General features: G+C 38.4%; 1 protein-coding gene across 1 annotated transcript in view; it reads right to left on the bottom strand.

Annotated features, from left to right (window-relative positions):
- PKP4 (plakophilin 4) overlaps positions 1 to 26,338 on the bottom strand; it is a 254,871-nt gene that overhangs the window by 158,219 nt on the left and 70,314 nt on the right. The window contains exon 2 of the mRNA XM_062187042.1: positions 22,363 to 22,499. Within this exon, the coding sequence (XP_062043026.1) occupies positions 22,363 to 22,494 (132 nt within the window). The 5' untranslated portion in view covers positions 22,495 to 22,499. The remainder of the gene's footprint in view (positions 1 to 22,362; positions 22,500 to 26,338) is intronic.

Genomic DNA, 26,338 nt, shown 5'->3' with positions numbered 1-26,338 from the left:
TGTCAGAGATTTGGGCCATGCTTCGGGCCTCATTCCCCTGCTCTGTATCTGTAATCTTTGGGCCCACCTCAGTGCTTCTATCTATTCAGATCTATTCTGATCTATTCTATGAGCTGCACAGCATGCAAGGCAATCTTTCTCTCAAAAGTGAAATGAGCTTGAGTTTGACACCTTACCTGGACCATCGGCTTCGGTGTTCACTGGCAGATGACCTCACTGCTGCTTCTCCCAGCCAAAGTTTTACTTTGTTGGGGAGGGGGGGTATTCTGAGAAGGGCAACCAAACTTCAAAGTGGGTGACTACTTAGTACAGGAAGATCCCAAAGCATCAGGTACAAGTACACAGTGACTATTGTTTTTCCATCTAACCATCTTGACCTGAGCATTTCCTATCTGCAGGTTTCTATGAGCACAGTTACAGAAGAGAGAGCTCTGCAAATCATGCAAAGGAAATAAACCAGAAATCCGAAAATAATGATGCTTGAACAAAGAAAACTATGATAAATAAATTGGGAAAGGCACTTCCTATAGCAAAGGAATCTAAAAAGATTAATATTTGAAATCTTTCTTACTCATTTTATTTAATACCATTTAAAATGTATCACACAGAAGTCTCTTCTCTACTTAAACAAAATTCAGTTCAAATAAAACCCAGAATAGTGACACAGATGCAATATACATTTAAAAAGTAATCTGACAGTCTAATGCTAAATTTGATAGGCAGTATTCAAATGTCAAAATGTATTACAGGTAGAGCTGATTGAAGAAATATCACTGTAAACTGAATTTACACTTCATTTTCTTCAAGATTCAAAACAGCAAGAATAATTCAGGATCTATCTTACCCAAAAATATGCTTCTAATTTAGGAATACTGTCAGAAGTAGTATATATAAATCTTTGTTTGATTATGAAAGAAACTACATACTAGAGAAATTCAGCCCTGAGAATTACATGAAGAAAGCAATCATATTTCTTGGAATTTATGTAGAGATTTTACCATCAAAGAGTTTCTATAATATTAATCTAATTAAATGATGCAATGCCCTTGTGACATGTCTTCATAGGTATACAATTAAGAAAAACTATGGTACCAAGTTTGAATCCAGGATGACATGACCCCAGGGAATAAATATACAGATACACACACACACACACACACATATATATCTACAGTTAGTCACTAGCAATAACTAAAAACTATTAGTAGGTTTAAGTAATTGTAAAATATGAAATGAGTGCAGATATTATTAGGAAAATGCTACTTTCTTCCAACTTTTTCTATCCCATAAAGATTCCTCTGGTACATGAAAAGCACTAGGCTGCACTTAGGTTTTATAAGTTCTCTGCAATAAAAGGCCCTTGCCCTTCAGCAGTTCCTAATTCTGAAGAACACACTCGTATCTCACAACTTTTTATTATTATTATTATTTTTGACAGGCAGAGTGGACAGTGAGAGAGACAGAGAGAAAGGTCTTCCTTTTGCCGTTGGTTCACCCTCCAATGGCCGCAGCGCGCTGGGCTGATCCGAAGCCAGGAGCCAGGTGCTTCTCCTGGTCTCCCATGGGGTGCAGGGCCCAAGCACTTGGGCCATCCTCCACTGCACTCCCGGGCCATAGCAGAGAGCTGGCCTGGAAGAGGGGCAACTGGGACAGAATACGGTGCCCCGACTAGGACTAAAACCCAGTGTGCCGGCACTGCTAGGCGGAGGATTAGCCTGTTGAGCCACGGTGCCAGCCCATATCTCACAACTTTTAAAAATTCAGCTCTACCTTCCATTCTTGGACCAAGTAGCAGGAGACACTGCTGCTGTTGCAGTCACAGAAAGAGCAAAAAGGACCAAGCTGAGGGATAGGCACAAGGAAACAGCTGTCAAAGGGAGAGGAGGGAGGTCCAGATGCCTGGTGAGGAAGCGGAGTTCCCAGAGGGTCAAGCGACCCAAGGCTTCCTCCTGAGCTAACAGCAACTCATTAGAGGGAATGCCCGGGTGTCAGCGGCCCCACAACAAATTTGGAAGGACCCAGGACCAGGGCAGGCCTGCTCTCTTTCACACTCTGGATTCAAGACTGCAAGTGATAGATCCCTGGGTACCCTATGGCACCGTGCACCCACACGCGGGAGATGGAACCAGATCCTCAGCCTGTGCACAAACAGGGCTCTGTGTTGCAAAGTTGCGGATGGGGAAGTGCGGCTTCATTCATTAAGCCTCAGCTTCCCCAACTGTCACTTCAGTGCTAATGCGCCCTCGTTTACCCACAAGTAGAGAAGTCTCCTAGCCTCTGGCTGCCTGGAGTCCTGACGTGATAAAGGTGGACTCATCCAGCAGTGCTTACTCTATGGGCAGGAGATGAGTTGGAGCAACAGTGCAGAAACACTGTGTATACAGGCATTCTGGTGGCACGTTCCAGTCATAGCACACTCACCAATCAGTGTACAAAACAAACTCTCCACTACTCTCTCTTCTTTATGCAGCATAAATAACAGTGGACTGGAACAAATACAACATAGCAGGGACTTTTCTTGTGGGGCTCCAGGATGAGGAAGGAGGTGGGGCCGGAAGTACAAGGGGAGAATTACTAACTTAACAATACTGGAAGTATAAATTAATCCTTATTTCTTAGTGAGTAGTATCATATTACAATGGATCCCAAATAGAAAATGGAAATAACTTTTACTCTCATTTTGCTGATTGTAAGGATATCATAACAATCATTTTTACAAAAATTTTCGACTTCTAAGTACTTTTATTCTCATGGGATTCATAATACTCTTTATTAATTAATTAATTAATTAATTTTACAGAGTTAGTGAGAGAGAGAGAGACAGAGAGAAAGGTCTTCTTTCCATTGGTTCACACCCCAAACGGCCGCAACGGCCGGAGCTGCACTGATCCGAAGCCAGGAGCCAGGTGATTCTTCCTGGTCTCCCATGTGGGTGCAGGGGCCCAAGCACTTGGGCCATCCTCCTCTGCCTTCCCTGGCCACAGCAGAGAGCTGGACTGGAAGAGGAGCAACCGGGACTATAACCCGGTGCCCATATGGGATGCCAGCGCCACATGCAGAGGATTAACCAAGTGAGCCACGGCACCAGCCTGATTCATAATACTCTAAAGCAAACAACAGTCAACCAATTACTCTTATCTACATTGTGCAAAAGATAGACAGACTTGGAAACACTGCATGGCTGCCCTGGACTTAAGAGTCAGGAAATGGATTTGCTTCAACTGAGCATGGATCTAGTGAACCCTTGCAAGAGCATAAGCACAGTGACTGGGGGTGGAGGGGCGGGGGGTAGTACAGGGTGGCCCCACGGAGAGAATTCCTGCTACTCACTTATAAGTTGTATGGCCACCCACAGCTACTTAACATATTTACACCAAGGAGATAAGTCTCTTAATCCTAAACTGCTGGGTGATGGAGTATTATAGATAAACTGTTATCACTTGTACAGTGATGCCCAGAGTAACTGCTCAGTAAACACTAATTATTCTCACAACAAAATTCCACATTGATTCTCTGGGTATGGATAACTAAAAACTCAGTGCTGCTCTCTCAAATTAGTTACGATATTTTAACGCATTCCTTCTTTAACACTTGCTACCTTGTTGATCCTTTATACTATTTAATAACTTTCCATTTCTCTGTCATCTTTGAGAAAATTTCTGTACATCCAGTCTGTCCTTCAAATGTGAATTTGTTCTCTAATTTCAAATACTAAGAAAGTTTTACATTTTTTCTGAAATTACTTAGAATATGTAAAACACACTTTTGTTGAGGATCCAGAGCATCACTACAAACATTCCATGGGGACACTACTGGTCACTGGGTTTGCCTTTCAATTGTTCTATCTCCTCCTAGACATTGTCACCAGCAGCTCCTGTCACTGTTCTTCTATCTCCTTCTATCTCTGATTTCATACCTTCTCTTCCCTGTCCTTTGGTTACTGGTCCTCTCTTTGGCCTCACCTCTTAACCAAATTCTGCAAAAGACACAAAGATAAACAACTTGCATATTTAAAATAACATGAATAAGGTTAAAGATGAGGGCTGAAGGAGCAAAATACAGGATCTTCATAGTCATTCAGACATTTCTGGTATAACTCAGGATGCTTCAAAGAACTGACGTGTCCAGAAGCCTGAGCTCTGCACCAGTGTGCATGCACAAACGTGGGCTTACATGCAGGTGTGGGTTGTATGTGAATGTACGGAGTACACTGGAGGCAGTTGTTACATTTAAAATAACTTAAGTATTTTATTTCTTGAATTTGAAAAGCTAAATATGAATCAGTCAACAAATACTATACTTACCACATGCTGGGCACTCTACTAGATACAAAGAATATAAAGCTGAAAAAGATGATTTCACACTCTTTTGGATCAAAATGTTTGAGATTAGAACACTTGTCCTCATAAAAAATTAATATTTTCACTGAGATTATGTATTGAAATTTACTCATTTCCAATTGTGAACTGTAAAGGAAAAAGTTTTCAGGCAGTGAAGGAAAAATGAGTGTTCAACATGGTTAGCTTGAGATTGTGAGTTCTCCAGGGAGAAACCTGATGATATTATAAACATAAACTTAAAACCTTCAAGTAGTGCAACAGTTTTTCCAAATGCAAGCGTTGAGAAGTAAAGAAATAGAAACAAAACATTCATGACCTCACAGCAACAGTAATTATTCATAGGAGGGATATTTAGCCATTTCCATCACTGTCCTATAAGGTGGGAATAGCTTGAAAAGTTCGACGTGATTTTTTTAAAAATTTAAGTAATACAGGATTCAAAAATTAGTGTTTATGGCTTTAAAAAATGCTTTACTACAAAAGGAAATATAATTGTATTCTATCCCCTTTACTGCAAACACTAAGTAGGGAAACAAACATCTGAGTAATGATTCTAAATCCAGCGCTTTAGGGATCACCCTTAGATACTAACAAGGAGGAGGATTCACCAGACAGCAACAAGGTCAGGGACCAGGGCACCCACACTTTCCCAGCAGACTGTGGCAGAAACTGCCGATTGTGATCATGTTAGCTGAGCACAGGGCTGCTCACTGGATCCTGCAATTCCCAGCTCCTGGGGCAGCCTGCTGAGGTGCAGGACCAAGTTCTACATATGTGAGGAACAAGCTACTTTCAGCCTTGCTCTCCCAAAGAAATGTGTATGCTCCCATGGTTCTTTACCCCTAACTGCTGGTTGAGGAACTGATGAGAACTGGGAGCGCTTCTAGCCCACAGATGGCAGCTGCGCAGCAAAGCTCCTGGCTAGCTCTGGACTACTGCTCTCTGGTTTCATGACAGAGAATGTACTTCCATTTGTTGAAGCCAAGGCATTTTGATATCTCATTGTTATAGCTGCAAAACCTGAAGACCAATGAATGCAGCAATTGACAACAAAGCTGACTGCTTTAGGGTCCAGCTACCTCAACTCATAGGCTAAAGCTTAGAACCACACACTCTGCAATATTGTGCTAATGTAGGATATTCTGTTCACAGTATATTCTTTTAAGGTTTTAGGGATCTTTATTCGATTACGCATCTAGAGGACCGGGATCATATCTTCCATATCCATTTAATTTTCTAATCTAACACAGGGCCAATTCAGGGAGCAGTAGAGCAGGAAAATGAAGTTTAAGCTGTAGACTTCTGGGTCAGACAGCAATCCCTGGACCCCAACCAAATGTTCAAGTTTACTCATCCAGTAAAAACAGTTGTATCTATTAGGTAGTAGACCCCATTCTAGGCACAAAGGCTTCTGTATGATGGTATTTATAATGTGGTAGACTTGGGTTTCATAAACTCAATCTCAGTTTCTGTACCTGTAAAATGGGAACAATAATAGCAACAAACTTATGTAATTGTTGGAGGGATTAAATGAGGCAATACATGCAAATTGCTTAGTCATTGCCATTCACATTGATACTCAATAATCATGAATTATAATTAAAAATTGGTAACAATAATCTGTGCTTGCTATCTAGACATTTGGCATACAGATACTCAGTGAAATCCCATGTCTGTACCAGGAAGCAAAATAAGTCAGGGGTTGCTAGGTCCAATTAATTAGACTCTAAGATTCATTTTATTTGTCATGACTTGTCTTTCCTTCTCTCTGCCAACTGTCTTACAGAGAGCCTAATACATGTCTTGCAGACAACACAGTATAGAGCATCTGGGAACTAACACTAAAAAGTGAAAATATTAAGAACAGAATAAGTGGCCGGCGCCGTGGCTCAACAGGCTAATCCTCCACCTAGCGGCGCCGGCACACCAGGTTCTAGTCCCAGTCGGGGCACCGGATTCTGTCCTGGTTGCCCCTCTTCCAGGCCAGCTCTCTGCTGTGGTCCGGGAGTGCAGTGGAGGATGGCCCAAGTGCTTGGGCCCTGCACCCCATGGGAGACGAGGAGAAGCACCTGGCTCCTGCCTTCGGATCAGCACGGTGCGCCGGCCGCAGCGGCCATTGGAGGGTGAACCAACGGCAAAGGAAGACCTTTCTCTCTGTCTCTCTCTCTCATGGTTCACTCTGCCTGACAAAAATGAAAAAAAAAAAAAAAAGAACAGAATAAGTAAAAGCATTTAAGTAAGGGAATAGATTCTGTTCAATAAAAGGGGTTGGGAATCTTCTTCTGTAGGGAGTTCAGAATAGAACAGTACCTGCATCTCCATAAGTACATGGGACAGCTTTGGCAGGTCCGCCTGCACTGTCAACAAAACCTGTCTTACACCCAGCCACAGCTCATGCTTTCAAGCAATTCATGGCTTCTCAGATCCGGCAGCAACCATATTAGACTATTTCAGACTACAAAATGTTCAGATGCATTTCAAGTAAGGAGTCCTAGGTCAGGTTCTAACAGGTAACAAGGGGATTGTCTCAACTCACCCATCAAAATTGGAAGATTGGGAACTGAAGATCTCTGGTGGATGAAGGTAAAAAATAATGCTGGGCAGGAAATAAATAACAACAGAGTAAACAATACTCCACTCAGGATAGGTAGCTGCCTTTCGCTATAGCAATTTCAGGGGCTATTAGATTTGAATGCTAGCTTTATCACTAAACCCCCCAAAGAGTGATAAAACTTCAATATTCCTGAAATATCCTAATAAATGAGGTAGCTCTTCTTCTGAATAGGGACATGACCACCTATTAGGTATCATGCACTTTATCTGCATTTTAAACAAATGATCCAACTGAAGCCTCACAAGAACTTACGAGTTGGGCTTTACTATTGTAATTTTATAGAAAAGGAAAGAGGCTATGAGGGTAGTGGATAGTCCAGTATCATACAGTTACTTATAGGAGTTTGAACGGGGACTCAGATCTGTTTGACTTTAATGCCTGCATTCTTCCCACCATACCAAGATGCTTTTAGAAACTTTACTGAATTAATTAGAAGAACACAGTGAAACATTGGAAGATGATCAGATTATCATGTACAGATAATAATGAAGCTAACATAAAAATATTCACTATAGTACAATGATGCCTCTTTTTGAAGATCTGGGGACTTGCTGCCTGTGAGGATGCCCTGGCTAACAGATTGAGTAGCCCACCCAGTAGCAGTCCAGAGTGTTTGGCTGAAAGACTAGGAAAGAGCTCTATCTTCTTTGCTCAGAATACCTAGTTGGTTCCCTTCTCCCATGGGCTCTCAAGTGGCCACTGATGTTCTCCTGAGCTGTCAGAGTGCTTGTCCTTCCAGCCTCTTAATTTTATTAACTTGTTATGGGAATCAAAACTCACTCTTCTGGTTGACATGGTTTCCTCAAGATGTTTAAAGGCTTTGTTTGGGGCTTACTTGGGTGGTTGAGCTACTAGCTTAAACAGTCAAAGAACGGCCAACTAGATTTTGTACTTGGCAATATTTTGTAGCCAATCTACTCTCCTGGGCTAGCCAGGCTGGCTAGATAAAGGACTTTGAAGCTAGGACACTATTTTTCAGATATAAGTCTTGTATTGGAAATGACTCCATATTTTTTGCATAGTGCTAGTCATAAAATAAGACAGTCCTAATTACTACATTACTTTCTTTTGTGCAGAAATATATCTATCAAAAGGGAACATTTAGAATATACCAGTGTGAGCTTAGCCAGTTCAAATCAATCAGGCAGAGTGATTACAGTTGGTTTTGGACTGCATCCAGGTTACGGAAGGCAAGAATAGATTAGAGGTACGTGCCATCACAGCAGTGACAAAGTCTCAACTCTTTGTAAGAGCACCAGTATTTCTTCAGGCTTAGACATGACTCACTCAGGCTACAGTTTCAATGAAATATTGCTGGAAGCATTTAAAAGGTAGAAAATATAATCCTGTCAGTACAGATGCCTCTCTTTCAAAACAACAAAGTGTGACATCATCTCAAAATACAGTGAGTCTGCGAGTAGCAGGCTGTGGGGTGAAGGGCCACTGCCTGCCCAAGCAGAAGTGGAATTCTATTAGGGTTCTGGCCAAGATGCAAGAGCACCATTTTATTTCAGAAGCCAAAAAACATCTATGTTTGAACAAATCTCTTTTAGCTACTAATTTTGTGCAGAATTGATTTTTCTAAAAGCAGGGGAATAAGTATTAGGTATAAGCTCTCATATACATTTTACGAGGAAACTATACTTTATTCTGGCTACCTCCCCCCAGGGAGGAGATTTCCCACTTCCTCCCTCCTCTTCTAGGGTAATCAATGTTTTGAAGTTCATTGGTCTATCTGTTTTGTCCCTTACCTATTTTCCATAAAACACAACATTTTTCAATAAATACATTCTCATCAAAAATACTGAAAGCTAAATAGTATCAGACACCATTTTGATCTCTGGAAAGCATCCTTGGAGTTTACACTTTGGGTAGGACAGTCCAAAGGATGCAGTACATAAGATACTTCCCTGCATGTTACTTTTCTTACTTAATGATACTTTGTGGAATTCCTTCCAAGGCAACTGGAAAAGGTTTATCTGAGGAATTTCATAATGAGATTTCTGAATATATTCCATAAAGATATCTGGAAATAACTAGATTTACAGAATTGCTTTAAGATGATACAACCCATACCTCCAGAAGTCCAGACAAACACGAATCTTTTCCCTTATCTTTGTGAACTAGTGAGAACAGCTTATCAATGGCATAAAGGCCATCAGGTATGTAGCAAACTCTTGTCTTGTCCGTTGGCTGGAATTCCTGCCAGAGATCGAGTCTTAGCCTGGACCCTCTGCCTCCGAGCATCCCTCAGTCTGGATGCAAGTTCCTCCTAAGTGGTCCTGGACTAGAATATGTTGTTTCTACCACCTTACTACTAAATATCACCTCAAAGAGAACTAGTACTAGCGACTGTTTATTCACACAGTAATTCTGTAGACTGGAACTCTTATCCTCACTTTACAAATAAGGAAACAGAAGGCTCCACCTGAAGTGATCTGCTCACGATCACACAGCTTAGCAGGGGTGGAGGCTGAAGGTCCTGACACCTGCTGGAGCTGAAGACTGTCATGGCCATACTAAATTTTCCTCAGTAAGGCAATTCAGTCTCCCAACGTTGATTCATCTGACAAATTTTCCACATCTTGCAACCTGTACACACAGGAACTTACTGCCTTTTTGCTCTTTGTCAACCTTATTAGTTTATGAAAACTTTTTATTGTTATTTTTAAGTAAATTTCCTTCCACGAGTCATTTTAATTTGTGGTTTTAGAATCTGTATTAAACACTGTATTCTTTTTGTAAGAAATTTAGAAAAGCTGGCAGGACATCTGAAGGTATCTCATTTAGGAGCATCTCCTGCTTTATCAATGACTGCAGATGTGTGAGTATACACATAAATATATCTTTCTACAGCAAAACTAGTCAATCCACATCAATAGTTAAAAGTGCTATTTTTTTTCACCTGAATTTGCATTCCCAGTATCATTTAAAAAACCTTTATAGATGTGGTTTATATGGATGCATAAAGTTCATCACATACATCTACTATAATCTTCCTAAACTTGAATTGAACATGGCTGATTTTTAGATATTATAAATATCACTGATTAATATCTTTTTTACTAATATCTATTATTTCTTTATATTGGATCCCTAGAATTGGAATTATTGGATCAAAGAACCATTTTTAAAGCAGACTATAGATCATTATGGCACTTCCCGAATGTTTATGCATGTTTATTCTCAACAAAAGCATGTGAGATTATCGATATCACTACACTTAGACTGTGGTAGTTTTTACTTCCTTGTTGCCAGTGTGATAGGCGTATTTTCGGTATTTTAATTTCTATGTTGATGTTTACTAGCCAGGCAGTTACATTTCTCCTTTTGTCTACTGTTGGTTGATGTCAAGTAGCCCCTTTTACTAGGCAGTCACTGTTTTTCCCCACTGACTTGCAGTTCCTCACCAGAGACTGCATTCATTTACTGACTCTTTCAATAGGTACCTGCTGCACGCCTGCTGCTTACCTTTTTCTCAGTTTAGGACACATTCTTATTCTTTATAGCAACACACATTTTGGGGAATATCCTTAGATATTTTCTAAATGAGTCCATATTTTAACATAACAAAGATCATATTACCAATACTGATATTTTAAGCACAATTAAAACAATACCCATGATAGCATATAAAGGAATTTGGTCTACATTTAGATTGCAGATTTCTTTGTTTCTTTTCTGTTACTGCAAATTCAATAAGCCAACAAACCTTGATTCAAGCTATTAAATAAAGTTTACCAAATGCACAATATCTTAAGTTCTGGAACCATGAAAAATGCCATTAAGCTTCATATATTTTCTGGGATTTGTGGTAATTAATACAGAGAGTATAAGAAAATGTAATGTATATGAGAGTAACTGACATTTTGAGATTTGATTATTGTTTATAGCCATTGTTTATACTCTTAAGGAACCGTAGTTTTTCTTTTTTTTTTTTTTCTTTTTAAAGATTCAAGTCAGAGTTACGTAGAGAAGGAGAGGCAGAGAGAGAAAAATGTCCTCCATCTGCTGGTTCACTCCCTAACTGGCCGCAATGGCTGGAGCTGGGCTGATCCGAAGCCAGGAGTTTCTTCTGGGTCTCCCACGTGGGTGCAGGGGCCCAAGCACTTGGGCCATCTTATACTGTTTTCCCAGGCCATAGCAGAGAGCCAGATCAGAAATGGAGAAGCTGGAACTCAAACCGGTACCCATATGGGATGGTGGCGCTGCAGACAGTGGCTTTACCCACTATGCTACAGCACCGGCCCCAAGGAACCACAGTTTTTCTACTTACTACTTGTTGAATTCTTTATTTAGTGGAGGATTAAGTTTGTGTTTATTAAAAAATTGAATGTATGTCACTGAAAAACTTAAAATAAGGAAGGAGGGAGGGAGGGTACAGCAGGAAGTATTATTCTCTTAAAACTGTATATGTAAAAAACATGTAATTTCATCCCTTTATATAAATTTTTAAAAAGTGAAGAAAAAAAAAGGGTGCTGGTTCAAGTCTCGGCTGTTCCACTTCGGGTACAGCTCCCTGCTATGGCCTGGGAAAGCAGTATAAGATGGCCCAAGTCCCCTGCATCCGCTTGGGAGACCTGGAAGAAGCTCCTGGCTCCTGGCTTCACATCAGCACAGCTCCAGCCATTGTGGCCAACTGAGGAGTGAACTAGCAGATAGAAGACCTGTCTCTCTCTCTGCCTGTCCTTCTCTCTCTGTGTAAGTCTGACTTTCAAATAAATAAATCTTTAAAAAAAAAAAAAAGGTAAAAAAAGAAAAAAACCCTACATGAAACGCTGCACCAACAGGAAAGTCTCACTGTACAGTGGTCAAGATGTGTAAGCAAGCCGGCGCCACGGCTCACTAGGCTAATCCTCCGCCCTGCGGTGCTGGCACACCGGGTTCTAGTCCCGGTCGGGGCACCGATCCTGTCCCGGTTGCCCCTCTTCCAGGCCAGCTCTCTGCTGTGGCCAGGGAGTGCAGTGGAGGATGGCCCAAGTCCTTGGGTCCTGCACCCCATGGGAGATCAGGAGAAGCACCTGGCTCCTGCCATAGGATCAGCGCAGTGCGCCGGCCGCAGCACGCTAACCGCGGCAGCCATTGGAGGGTGAACCAACGGCAAAGGAAGACCTTTCTCTCTGTCTCTCTCTCACTGTCCACTCTGCCTGTCAAAAAAAAAAAAAAAAAAAAAGATGTGTAAGCAGTTTATCACTACTATTAGGAGTCAGAACAATATTAATGGCTAAAGTAAATCACTAGAGCAACATATCAGTTTGAACTACCTATGAACTATGAGAACAAGAGAGCACACAATTTCAAATCTAATTGACAACATCCAACAATCTTTGGATCCTGGTCTGGGATCTTACCAAGTATGAGAAAATTTACTAGATATTGTGTACCATGGATTCTAATTTTTGAGTCTTAAATTTAATGTTTCCCTAAAGAAAATATATCTTTAATTATCAAAAAGGATACCGGGAATAAACACATTTCATGAGCCTTTGAGTATCTGAGAATATATTTTTACTCCTTCACACATTAAGGATAATTTAGGAAGGTATAAACTCACAAATTACAAGTAGATTTCCTTAAAAACAATACACACTTTTTTTTACTCTCTTTTGGAATTCAGTGTTTCATAAAAGCTAAGGGCCAGCTTCATTTCATCTTTTGCAGATAAACTGCTTCTTCTATCTGGATTCTTGTTTTGTTACCCCTTATATTTATAAATAAAAAATGTTGGTGATGCCTGGAATGTAATAACCCCTTTAAATCTGTAAACTTAGGGCTTTACATTCTGCTAAAAACAAAGAAAAAACAAAACCTTGTTTTTAAATTATATTTAATTATTGCTTCTTTTCCAGTTACTCTAAAATCCTTCTTCGGTACATACAGCATTTTCACAAGATCTACTTTCTATGGCCTCCATATCTAGTAGCACTGGTCATATTTTTGTTCTTTGCCTCCATATCCCAGTGTAACTTTTCTGTTATGCTTGTCACTGCCAATGATTCCCTTTTTCTTAGTCTCCATTCTTCTCTTGTTGACTCCACTGCAGTTCTTAATTGGCTAATACACATCTCTTGAATATGACTGCCCACATACGAGTCTCAGATTCCCTTATATATTAACTATGCAGGTTTGGGCAAGTCACGCAGCTTCTCTAAGGTTCAGTTTCTTGAATTATGAGCAGTGGTAATAAATATGTCTAGCTACATATCTCATGCTTTTAGTTATAAGTAATAGAAAACAACCTGGATAACTTAAGGAAAGAAATAGTTTACTGAAAGGATATTATACACTATTTTGTCTCTATTGAGATGGGAAATTACTTACGAGAAATTCAGATCATATGATCAGTGGCCAAAAAATAAAAGAGATACATTTTTTCACAAAATTAACTCATAAAGTTATGATAAGGAACACAGAAGATCCTCCATTTCAAGAACTAAGCATGCTGTCTGGCACATAGTTAAGTACTCATTAAATATTAGCTATTAAGTCTCTTACTGGATTTGCTGTTGCATAGAAATCAGTGATTCTTATACCTAACTGCTAACTGCAAAGTTCTTTATCGTCCATATTTTCCAAGCTGTAGAAGTAGTAGTAGTAGTAGTAGTCGCTGTCATCATCATTGTCGTCATCATCATCGTCGTAGTAACAGTAGTGGTGGTAGTAGGAGACGGCAGAGAAGAGACAGCACTCTGGCTGGTTACAAAGCAGCAGGTTCAGTAAAGCAACGCAGTCTTTGATCTCCCAACTGCAGAGCTGGCCCAGATGACCCACTGACCATTCTTTTCAACCCTGGTCCACTGGTCTTACAGTAAAAGGGAACTTGCCAACTCTGACAATACATACAGTGAGTATCTTCATAGGCTTTTAGTAGACGATCAAAAATTTTATTAATGGGTAGGAATTTTTAAAAACTGACCAGATAAAGTTATTTCACATGACTCAAGTGAAGTAAGTAAAACTTCATTCTACTCAGGACTCAGAGCTACCCAAATGTAAGTTTCACATTCTTACCTACAAACCTTCACATCTTCTAACAAATCAGCTTAGAAGGATGTCAAAAGCAGCAATTACTAAGATATATTTTTCACATAATTTAGTAAGAATTCACTTTATCATTATTCTTTGCTGACTGAAATAAAAGAAAAATTAAGATCCTGCTGCAAAAAGCTTATATGACATAAAATTATTCACCATATTAAGGAACAAATGAGAAAAAAGTGCAATGAGAAAATTCAAATAAGCTTCTGCCCTTCTAACAGTTGTAGTCTTAAAACAAAAAATATATTGAATAGTTAAGGTCATGAATGAAAAAAAGGAAATGTCAATTTATTCCTCACTTGGGCAAAAGTGGTTTAATTTTCAAAAAATAAGACAATTTACGAAAGTATTTTTGAAAAGTGAGAAATAATAGCTTATTTCAACTTCATGATAGAAAGATATTTCTAAAGAATAGAATGCAGAAATGCTAAATATGAATAAAATAATGAGTTAATTCCTTCAGAATAGCTTACTAGAAGGACAAAGGTTGTGGCTATAGACCTTGATTTTGATTTAGGCCTTAGGAATCTAAAAAATGCCTATTAGGCTAGATGATACCACACGATGGAAACGTTACTGACATAGCGCTACTTTAGGGGAATTTTCTTAGATAAAAATTTACAAATTAAATACTAAAGAGTCTACACATTGAATTTTAGTTCTTTAGGGAAAATTAAATTTCAAGTACTAAAGAGATTTCAACTCTAAGTAACCTATCTTCCAATTTATGATATCTGTTTTCATATTTGAAATACAATTATATAAAATATACAAAATATAATTGTATAATTGCATTTGTCCTCAAGTTTCAATAATGTGTTCTTGCAATACACTTGTAGATTATTTCTATTATATGTAACCCCTATATTTTTAAAGTCTGAATGCACAAAAACTCTTAAGATTCTTTAAGCTAAGATACAGATCTGCTTTTGGACTATTTGAAAAGACTTTACATTTTAATGATTTCTCTAAGGAATGCCTGAAATGAAATAATCATAACCTAAGTTACTTTGCTGAGGTATAAGCAGATTTGATCAGTTTGGAAACAATATATTCATAAATTATAAATAGCTGAAGTAAGACTATATGAACCCATTTCTGCAAAGTAACAAAAACAGCAATTTAGAAATTGAGAACATTTAAACATGAAGATAGCCATCAGGTAGACTGTGCTTTGCAATAGCTATGGGGTAACTTTAGGATTATACTTGAAGAAGTATGTTTCTGATATATTTTTCTTTTCCAAAGTGATTCTAAAAAGGAAAACAATCATGCAGAGCAGAGAATTCAGTGCTGAATGATCCTGTCATCCATTTAATCTCACCAACTCAGCAGTCACTCATTTCAAATTTAATAGCACAAAGTTTGCATGTACAGGGGAAAATTATTCCATATATTCATAATTTAACTCTGAACAGGAATTGTGAACTGGGTTATTCAACTGAAAAGCAAATTCTAATTTTAAACATGAAAAGTCAGGGTTGGTTTTAAGTGTTAACAAAGGAAAAATGTTTCATTACTCTCAAATGTAAACAATAGGCAATGCTAACCAAACAATGTAAGTTAATGTTAAAATGCCTAAATCAACAAATTTACATAAAATTGGTTTAACAATATATACCTATAGCCTGCTTATATAAAAAAAGGACAAAAGTATACCTGTCCTTACATGTTATATTTCAACTAATGATACTCATAATGTGTCAATTACTCCACACTGAAGCACATAATACGATTTGTGCCACTGCACTCTTCTGAGGTTAGAAACCACATGAAATTGATGAAATACTTCCTTGCCAGCCCCTGCCTCCAACCCTTTCCTTGACAAAGTGGTTTGCCCACAGTAGGCTTTCAATAAATACATTTTAATTACTAAAAATAAACATAAGCATTTAGGGGATGGTGAGCATGTTTACATTTTCAACTCACTAACCAATAAACATTGGAAGAATCTACTCTGTATTGCACATCTGTATACAGAAACAGCCAGGTAGGATCTTTTCTGATCCCTAGAAGTTGAGAGCTCTTCCAAAAAAAGTCCTACATTGTCAATACATCTAAAAAAATATCCCCTACTAAGTCAAACAGAACAAACATTCAGTTATTCTGAATGTACAACTGGGGCCGACTGATGGTTCACCAACAAACATGGATAGAGGAAAAATGTATATGTTTGTTGTTACCTAACTTTTTTGGCAGTCTGATTTTTATGTTATAAGGAGCATTCTGGTGGTGGTAGGGTGCACTCACATATACTGAATAAGCCTGTTGATCTTACTTAGTTGTATTCTTTAACCAGAGATACTTGAGGTGGCTGATACTGCTCATCAGTAACACATGGCAGAGAAATGATACATTTTGACTGTGGTACACACCACTTAAGAGGACTGATTTCCTGAGACTCAACTACCAGGGTTCAGAACTCTTGAGTATAAGTCAAATAGCGTCACAAAAGCTCTACTATTTGATCTCACATTGAACCTTATTTCTACTCAGCATATTAAACCACAAACTGTCATGATTCCATCAAAAAAATCGGTGAGCAAAGATACAAGCTTACCTTTGTTTGATGATGCAGTTCAGACATGAAAGAGAATTCACTATATGGTACACAATAATTACAACTCCCAGGACAATTTAGTTACCAATAGCAAAAATCACTAAGTTACTAACAGGAAAAATCAGGGGTTTTAGGCATTGGAAAGAGTGCTCTGCTTCTAGTTATACTGAAAACTATGCTTGTTTACAGCTGAAATAAAAATCCTGTCCTCTGCATGAGGTGTGTCAGAGAGGACTATTTCATTGTAAACTTAACGGCCAAATAAAAGGAAGCTGCAAAGGCAGGTGCCTAACATTTGAGTTGTTTCAGTTTCGGGGAATAAAGTAAATAATTGTACTGGAATTTGTTCAGTTCTGGGCATTCAGCCATACAGGAAGGGTGTGTAATTACTGAAGCCAAGATATCCATGTAAAAGTGAAGTAATATCAATGGGACACTGTTGAACTCTAAATTTCCTTTTTGTCTTCAAAAAATTAAAGATCTCTGACTCTCATTTCATTCTTTGATATTTAAGTATCATTTTAATTAATATGGACACACTGAAGGTAGAACTGTCATTTTCACAAAAGCCAGAACATATTATCTTGAAAGGTGTGTTCTCTTTCAGAGCATTACAAATGAGGAACATGGAAATTTTCACTCATCAAAAATGACAAAAGAGGTACACACAGTATCTAATCTGGGACCCCTTCAGAATAAGAGAAGTACACATAAAATTAGCAGGTTTTACCAAATCTATTTTCTTCTTACCATTTTAGGCTAGCTGGATGGGTCTTAACCTTAAATCTGGATTCCCAGATTCTTAAATCATCAACCAAAAATAAGAGTGTGATTTGTGGGAGAACAACTGAATAGAAGTTAGAGCGCCTGAGGAATATGTCCAAGTTCAAATAGAGATCTCAATTATTCAAGCAACTCTATGACAGAAGATGAACGATCTAATAAATATTAGATGTGTAATTTTATAGAACACAAATCACCATGTATCCTGTATAGAATGGCGAAATGCATTTGTTAATACTACCCATGATATGGTCTTCTTTCAAAGGGTGTTTCTAAAACCAAGTGATCACAACCTTCAGAATTATACAATTACAGTGTTATCTAGCAACAGATAATAATGCCCTCTGCAAGGCAATTGGATCCCAGCTTCCTTGTGCCTGTGAACTGAGCTGTCAAACATCTGACTGAATTGCAGATGGCAGCAGCAAGGCTCTGATGAGCAGCTGATGTCTTATCAAATTCCAATTTCTCTACAGACAAAGGTGTGCCATGCATTTCAAGGTTGAATCAATTACTTCAGTGTAAGTTTTCACAGGAGGAGGAGGGTCCTTTAAGGCCACCACACCTGGACACACTTCTCTATTTCATTACTAGATATAAAGTACTAAGCTACATGCTAACCAGTACCAAGTTTGCTAGATATTCAGAAACTATCAGGATGCAAAAAGGTTTTCCTTTCCTACATCTGTATGGTTGGATTATGTGTTCTCATTAGGAGTTGGGTTGAAAAATAGAACCTGCCAAATGATGATCCTGATTACAGCCAATTGGTGGCAGGAGTTCAACTGACTGTTCCTGTAAGTTCAGTCTCAAGTCCAAGGATCACATTACTTTGTTTTCCCGTGGGTGGATTCCTTAATTCCTCTTAAAGCAGGATCTTTAACATTTCTTTAGTAATCATTCACTGCCTGGGATAAATGGCATTGGTGGATATTTTGTGACATCATCAAGATAACCACATCCTTTTATGCTCTACACTTAACTGTCAGCAAATTTGGACAGATGGGAGATGAAAGTTGTAATATCTATGTCACTATTTGACCATCTACGTGAAATAAAATTTTATTTTGCTCCATGTAGAGACTGGATTTAGTTCCTGGATCAATGTGGATATAGTTTGATTCAAGTCATCTTAAGAATGTATGCCTGGGAAGCAAGTTTTCTCAGTGCAGTCTGTGAGATTTTCTTCCTTCCAGGGTTTTGTGAGGGTAGCTGCACATTCATTATCTTGAGAAAATTGCTAGTTAGTGATAATCTGATAGTATTATTCATCCATTCCCTCTTTGAACAATCATTTACTGCAGTTCTAAAATATTCAAGGTGCTAGAAGAGGAGCAAACTGGGACACATGTATAAAACAATGTCTGATTTAACACATGATTCTGTTCATAGCTGATTGTATAAATCCAAAGATGCATACAAATAAAAAGAGTCACAGCAGTGCTATGAAGTGCTAAAGGAGAACAGGAGAGAGATTTGACTTCAGGTCGTGGTAAATATGGCTGCATGGAAGAGGCAGTAGGTTCTATCTGTTAGAGAAGGAGGACTTTTTCTGTTCCTACACAGGTATGCATCCATGAGGCAAGTATCAATGTGAAAGGTTATCACTTCATAAAACAAATAGTATGTGAAATCTAGCATCATGCCAAAGAATAAGGAACAGCTTCTTCACTGAGAGATCCTGAGGGAAATACGGCCCAGTGGAGGAAGATTTCAACATTTTTATTACATTCTAAATCCATCTCAGACAATTAGCAGACTAATGGGTTACTGACAAGACTGCCCGCCACTGGTTGCTTGCCATTTCCTTCCTCCGCCCCCACCACATCCCATGGATTGCCCAGCAGCAGTACAATGTGACATACTTTAGTGGCTTGGGTATACTTTACTGAAGAACTCAGACTTCTTTTCTCAAAATTAAGGTGCTACAAGATATTGCTTGGCAATTCTTTAACCAAGTGCCTTGACATTATGTTTGGGGTTGCAGTAAATCAGCATGTTAATAAAATTTATTTTCACTGTTCTATTTCTCATAATATACACATAAAACTGTTCTCACTTATGAGACCAATAAGATGAACTTTTCAAAGTGTAATGCTGAGTATAAATATATATAGTATAAACACTACACAGGGTTCACAAACAGCTTTCTGCTCTTCTGATAATATTAATGTCCAAAATAAGGCTCACTGAATCCCTAGATATATGTAGAATTAGATCACCAGCTCCTCCTAGGAGCCTTTTCTTCTAATATAGAGCTGATAACAACAATGGTAATATTAGTCCTTACCAGGTGCAAGGTCATGTTGTAAGCACGTTACATATGCTAATTTAATGTCTTCACTTGAAGCCAAGATGGAAACACAGGCCATCTACCCATTTGCACTGAAGGGGTCTCCTTCCTTCTATACTCTAAGTAAATCCCCTTCCTGAGATACCACTGCCACTAAACAAGGTCCATTTTTTGAGATCAGTGGCACTGATGCCATCACTTCATGACTATGAACACGGCTTAGTACTGAGACTTATAAATATTGGTCCTTTGAGAAAAAAAAAAAAGATCAACATTAATTATTCCATGACTATAACATGCAAGCCAAGAGTATTAAATTCTGACTAGTATTTTAAAATCAAACATATATGGTAAACAGTAAATAACTTTTGTATTCATATCAAACTTTTCTGTGTTCTACGGAACCCACTGGGCAGATGATAGGCTGCACATATTTCAGAACAGTCTTTAAGAAACTTTTACTCCAACTATATGCTGCATGTTGTCACAAATGTCCTATGGGAGAATTAGCTAACCATTTAAAAATGTTCATATCTTAGAATAAGAGACAGACAGGGTGTTATGCTATGAAAGACTGAAATGCTTAGTACTAAGCAGTGACAACTTGTAAAAAAAATTACGTATGGGGGCCGGCACGGTGGCACAGCAGGTTAACGCTCTGGCCTGAAGCACCGGCATCCCATATGGGCGCCTATTCAAAACCCAGCTGCTCCACTTCCGATCCAGCTCTCTGCTATGGCCTGGGAAAGCAGTATAAGATGGCCCAAGTCCTTGGGCCTCTGCACCCATGTGGGAGACCGGGAAGAAGTTCCTGGCTCCTGGCTTTGGATCAGTGCAGCTACGGCCATTATGGCCATTTGGGGAGTGAACCATTAGATGGAAGACCTTTCTCTCTCTCTCTCTCTCTCTCTGCCTCTAAATCTTAAAAAAAAAAAAAAAAAAAAATTAGGTATGGAAACTGCATATGTGTAATAATGGACTCAAAGTCCTTAGGACAGGAAAAACATAATGTATGAATATGTTCTTTTTTTTTAATTTATTTTTTTATTTTTTTGACTACCATTAACCAAATTATCTGGGAGATATGTGATAATTTCATTAATAAATAACACAAATACCTGTACTGTTTTCTGATTACTTTGAGAAACTGGAATCCTTCTTGCTATTTCCCATAAAATACTCATTCAAAATGCTACTTGTTGCCAAAACATAACATTTTGAAGTCATTTGAAGCCATTAAGGAATCCTACACCTAAAATATTATGAGATTTCCATATTTTCTTAAACATGCAGAGCATCTGGTCTTAAGATACAAAAACAAAGTTTCCACTGCTATGTTTGCTGCACAATGTTTCTAGTTGTAAGTCAGTCTGGGAATTTTGATAACTTTACTGTCGTGTTTTATCAAAAGACAGTGGTCACCTAGAGCCCCAAATAAATCAAGAGACTTCTCATCTTATAGCTCCTTAGGTCAAATCTTAATAACTATCAAGAACTACAGGAAGAAAGATTTTACTGCCCCAAAGGTGACAACAACATAGACATTCTACAGTGGAAGATGAACTGAGGAAAATTTTCTTGTTACTTCTCGGATTCTTAGTTGGTGGACTATTTAAACCTTCAGATTTCACTGAGAAATGGAAAACATTTTGAAGTCTTGAAACTAGAAGTTGTGAAATCATTTTTTCATGGAAAACACAGCTCTAATGTCAGATATACATCATAGGTATGGAGTAATCTTTCGTGCTACATTTCTTGTTTAAGTTACAGAAAATAGTAAAATAATGACATATTAAACATTTCTTCATTTCCTGGTCATCATTAGTCATTTAAGTTGCAGATATTGATTTTTAAAAGAATATTCCAGGAAACATACAATTACATCTAGTTTATCTCTCAAGAAGAAAAATAAAAGCACCTAGTGATTTCACTACAAGGTTAAGAAAATTGTTTTTAATATAAAGTAAGTGATTTCCACAAAATATCCCTCCAGGAGGGTACTTTTTTTTTTTTTAATAAGGGAAAGTGCAGGAAAAAAAAAAAAAACTATCCTTGGAGCTTTAAATTTACATTTATCTTCTTAAGCTTTTAAATCTTAAGAAATTAAAGTCCAGAACTCTAATTTTCTCTATCCCAACAGATAAGAGCTAATTTAGAAAGTTACTTGGGTTTAAAGGATAAAGGGTATTAGTGCCTTGAAAAATAAACATAAACATGACACTGAAGCAAACTGGCACAGTTTGACAGGTTTTAGAACATTAGCTCACAAAATGAATATACTTGGATTCAGACAAACACACAAATATAGCTTTTATCAAAAGAAGTCACAGAGACAATCCTGCATAATACCTATGTTAAAATGTTCACAGTATCTAGGGCTGCTACAGGCCTCGGGTTGCCAGAGTCCTGCTAGAAAAGTCAGCATGGTGAAATATACTGTACAAAGCTGGCGTGCATGCACACACTCTGCAAGGTGGGAGAGACAGAGACACCAGTCACCATGGAGATTGTCCTTACTTGCAGACGCACAAGTATCCTGCATGTTCCGATTCTGACTGGCACCTGGAGCGGCTCTACATGCCAGTCATCCCAATGTACTCAGGGATGTAAACACCTTATAATTAGAAAACGTGAAGGCGTCAAGGACGTTAGACAAATTTAAAACACATCCAAAGATTAATTTTTAAAGGCATCTAAGAAATATTTCATTGTAAATTGAAAAAAGAGGGTGTACCTGCTCCTTCACAGAAGCTAGAATAGTGGTGGCTGTGGTCTCGGGTTCCATGCCTGGACCAGTGGAGGCAGCTTCCTGGCGGGTCTGTGGTTGCCCCTCCTCCACCAATGAGGCCTGCTCAGGAGCTGGCATTCCTCCTGCAATCAAGCAGGCAAAGGGTTAATACTTGCTTAAGAGCTGCTTCAGGGCTCTGAGAAACACAGATGGTTTCTAAAAACTACAGTGGAGGTCCACACACAATGATCACAATTCCTCACAGACATTGGGTTTCTGCAAGGCAACACCAAGGGGCAAAAGTACAGCCAGTACCACCAAAACTAAAAACAACAATAAATAATAATAATAGTAACAGTAATAAATACTTAGACAATATTTAAACAACATCATAGCAGGAAATGACATGGAAAAAACTGGGGAGGACTCTAAATTCAAAATATGCTAAGGCAGGAAGTTATCAAAAGCTTGTGGAATCACTAAATTTTCTAAACAGATAACCAATAGTAAATATCAAGAAATGAAATAATAAACACTCCAATTTTCATAGAAATATATACACAAAAGACATTTACCAACATTAATGGAAAAAGAAAGAATGCTTTATCAATTCCAGAAGAGATTTATGTAATACCAAAATACAGATTTAATACTAAAGGAAGGCCTGAAAATAAATAAAGGTCTGTTACCCTTAACAGATACGCAATGCATTAATAACTAGGAACTAAACAGAGACACCCTTGTTGGAGTCTTACAGGTAGCCAGGTTTTCTTAGGGGAATCTGATTATCCAAAGATGACAAAAGCTAGGGAGATAGTGTTGAAGACAGAATCTGTTTGTCAGGCCTTCATCTTGTGACAGAAGAATAGGTTCCTAGCAGGAGAATGAGAGCATCCTTCACACAGCACATTCAGGGAGGAGTGGGTTTGCCAGCAGTCTTCTTGACCTGTTACAGACTTGCTACCATTTTGGAAAATAGCAGGAAAGAAAGCTCACTTAGAATGCTATGAATATTTTTAATAAGATTTATGTTTCAGTCTCTATGACTTGCTCTGTTAGAGTACCTAGTCTCTATCAGCCTAGTGCCTGGCTGTATATAATCAATGCTCAATCAATGTCTACTGACTAAATGAATGCATGCCTGAAGAGTTCTACAGTGTCTCACTGGAGTCATTAGGCGAATACCACCAACACCCAGGAGAACGTACTGCTCAGGGTTCTTAGGGCCATCCTAAGACCATCAATATTTTTCAAAATTCTGAGTTTTTCCAAAATATTACTCTGCTATTGTATTTCAATTTCTTATCAACTTCCACAGTGCTCAATTATATACTCTGATCTGAGGATCCCCTACAATACCCTTAAATTTCCTTATCAGCCTACTGTTTCTTTCAAAGGTAATAACCTGCAAGTAAAAGGGAAGATGCTTATACCATCTAAGCTCCTATCTTATTCCTCACCCTCCTGAATTGCATGCTGGGTGGAGATAGACAGGATCCAGGTTTCTGCTGGTGGTACTCCTATTTTGGCAATACTAAAAGGCATAAATGAACAATGGGTGTGATAATTTACTGTGCATGTCTCTCTGATGTCAGCCTCATGAGGGATTCTCACACCTGCTCTACCAAATGAATTCTCTATCACCTACTTTTATGGCACCAAAGACCCAGATAGACCCAAATTTGCAAGGAGGGTTTTCCTGAGGATGAATGTGAAGGTTTTGGGTTTGTAGGAAATGCATCTAGCAAAAAACCTAAGTACCCTGCAGCAAGTTTCCACCCACTGAACTCCACTTTTCTTATTGGTAAAAACGGGTTTACTAATTATTTTTGCAAAACAACAGAATGATTTTATGATAATCTTTGTCTTTTTGTCTGTGTAGTATGAATATTGAGATATAAAACACTTAAATATCATCAGCTAGATAAGATATCCTCTGTCTGAATTTATTAGGGGCTCATTAAAGGCAAGATAGGAGTTCTATGAAGAAAAAAACTCCACCATCTACTGAGATCCTAGATTAGCATTTAAAGCAAGTAAGTATTTTCTGCCATTGAAAAACTACACACCTTAAAATAAGCAGATGGTTGGAAAGAATAAAAATGTTACCATGCAACAGTGAAACAAATAATGCCAAGAACCAAAAATTTTAAATGTCAAGAGTATAACATCATGAAACTACTAATGTGTGAGAAGAAAAGAAAAGCAAAAATTCAGTGAACAAAGAGAATTTGAGAAAGGGAGAAACATATACCTTTAGGGAAGCAACATTTAGTAAGCTTATTGGAAACAAGGAATTATGCTGTTTAGAGATTCATAGAATTATATTATTTTAAAAACTATTTGTTTATAAAAGGCAGACATAAAGTGCTGGCTTACTCCCAAATGCTCCCAACAGCTAGGGTTGGGCCAGGTCACAGACAGGATCCCGGAACTCAATTTGGGTCTCTCACAGGGATGGTAGGACCAGGCACTTGGGCCATCATCTTCTGCCTCCCAAGTGCATTAGCAGGAAGGAGGATTGAAAGCAGAGGCTGTCTCAACCCAAAGCACTACAATATAGGATGTGTGTGTCCCAAATGGTAGCATAATCTACTATACCACAATGTCCACCTACAGAATTATATTATTATATTATATCCCTGTTATGGTATTACATTTTATTTTAAATGTTTATTTTGATGATTCTGCCTACCCATAATCAGTCAAATCAGATGAGCATTATCCGAGAACCAGTGACTATGTGCTACACAGGGTGACAAAGGGATGCAGGCATAAGACAGGGGGTCATTAACCATGAACAGGCTCATTATCTAGCAGAGGTAGTAAAATGTGAACGAGACCAAGTAAAGTACAATGAGATACAAATGACAACTTAATACCATCCAAATCAATAGCAGACGTTCAAAGAGCTTGTAAATTTGTAAAGCAAACAACTATGTTAGGAAACCCAGCAGGAGAGGAAAATTTCAAAGGCAGGATAATGCTTTATTCTGATTCCTCAAAGGCTAGGGCACACTGCAGGCAACTGTGAACACTCACCAGATGAACATGAAGACTACAGAACCCACATATTAGTGAAAGTGAGATATTTCTCCTACCCCTTATCTCTGGAACAGTTTCAAAACACCACAACTACAACCAAATGAGAGGGATGTTATAGTAACTGATAAATTATAAACCTATTAAGGATTTATATCTACTTTCTGGTAATTCTCATAATCACAGATCATTTAATGAGTTAGAAGGAATTAGGGCTGGTGCTGCGATGCAGTGGGTTAAAGCTCTGGCCTAACGCACCAGCATCCCACATGGGCGCAGGTTCTATTCCTGGCTGCTCCTCTTCCAAACCAGCTCTCTTTTGCGGCCAAAGTCCTTGGGCACCTGCACCCATGTGGGGGCCCGGAAGAAGCTCTTAGCTCCTGACTTCAGATCAGCACAGCCCCAGCCATTACAACCATTTGGGAAGTGAAGCAGCGGATGGGAGACTCTCTCTCTCTCTCTGTAACTCTTCCAAAAATAAATAAATAAATAAAATAAATCTTAAAAAAGAAGAAGAAGAAATAAAAGAATAAAAGTAAGACTAGAGACACAGGATGATACTATTACTTCATCCTCTTGGCAAGGAAAAAAACAATGAGACTTCATGTAACAGTGAAAAATTAGGCATTGTGCTTCTCTCAAGTGTCCTCAACTAGCTGGATGTGACTGATCACATTTTGGAAACCTCAGAAAACCTGAAAAGTAGACTGCTGAACCATTTTGGGGTTTCTCCAGAGAAATCACAGAGAATGGAAGATATGCAAAAAGTGGGAAAATGCTATAGCTGCTTCTAGAAAAAAACAGAAGCTAGAAACTCTGTATTACAAGCTATATAGCTAGACTATAGATCTTGGGTGAGGTTTTTAAAAACAATTTTATCAAAGAGTGATCTATGAGAACCAAAAAGGGGTACCCCAAAGAGAAGTCACATAAACTGGTC

Source organism: Lepus europaeus, chromosome 1, assembly GCF_033115175.1.
Source record: "Lepus europaeus isolate LE1 chromosome 1, mLepTim1.pri, whole genome shotgun sequence".
NCBI classification, from domain to species: Eukaryota; Metazoa; Chordata; class Mammalia; order Lagomorpha; family Leporidae; genus Lepus; species Lepus europaeus.
The sequence above is the reverse complement of the archived record's forward strand: the minus strand, read 5'-3'. Positions and strand labels throughout refer to the sequence as shown.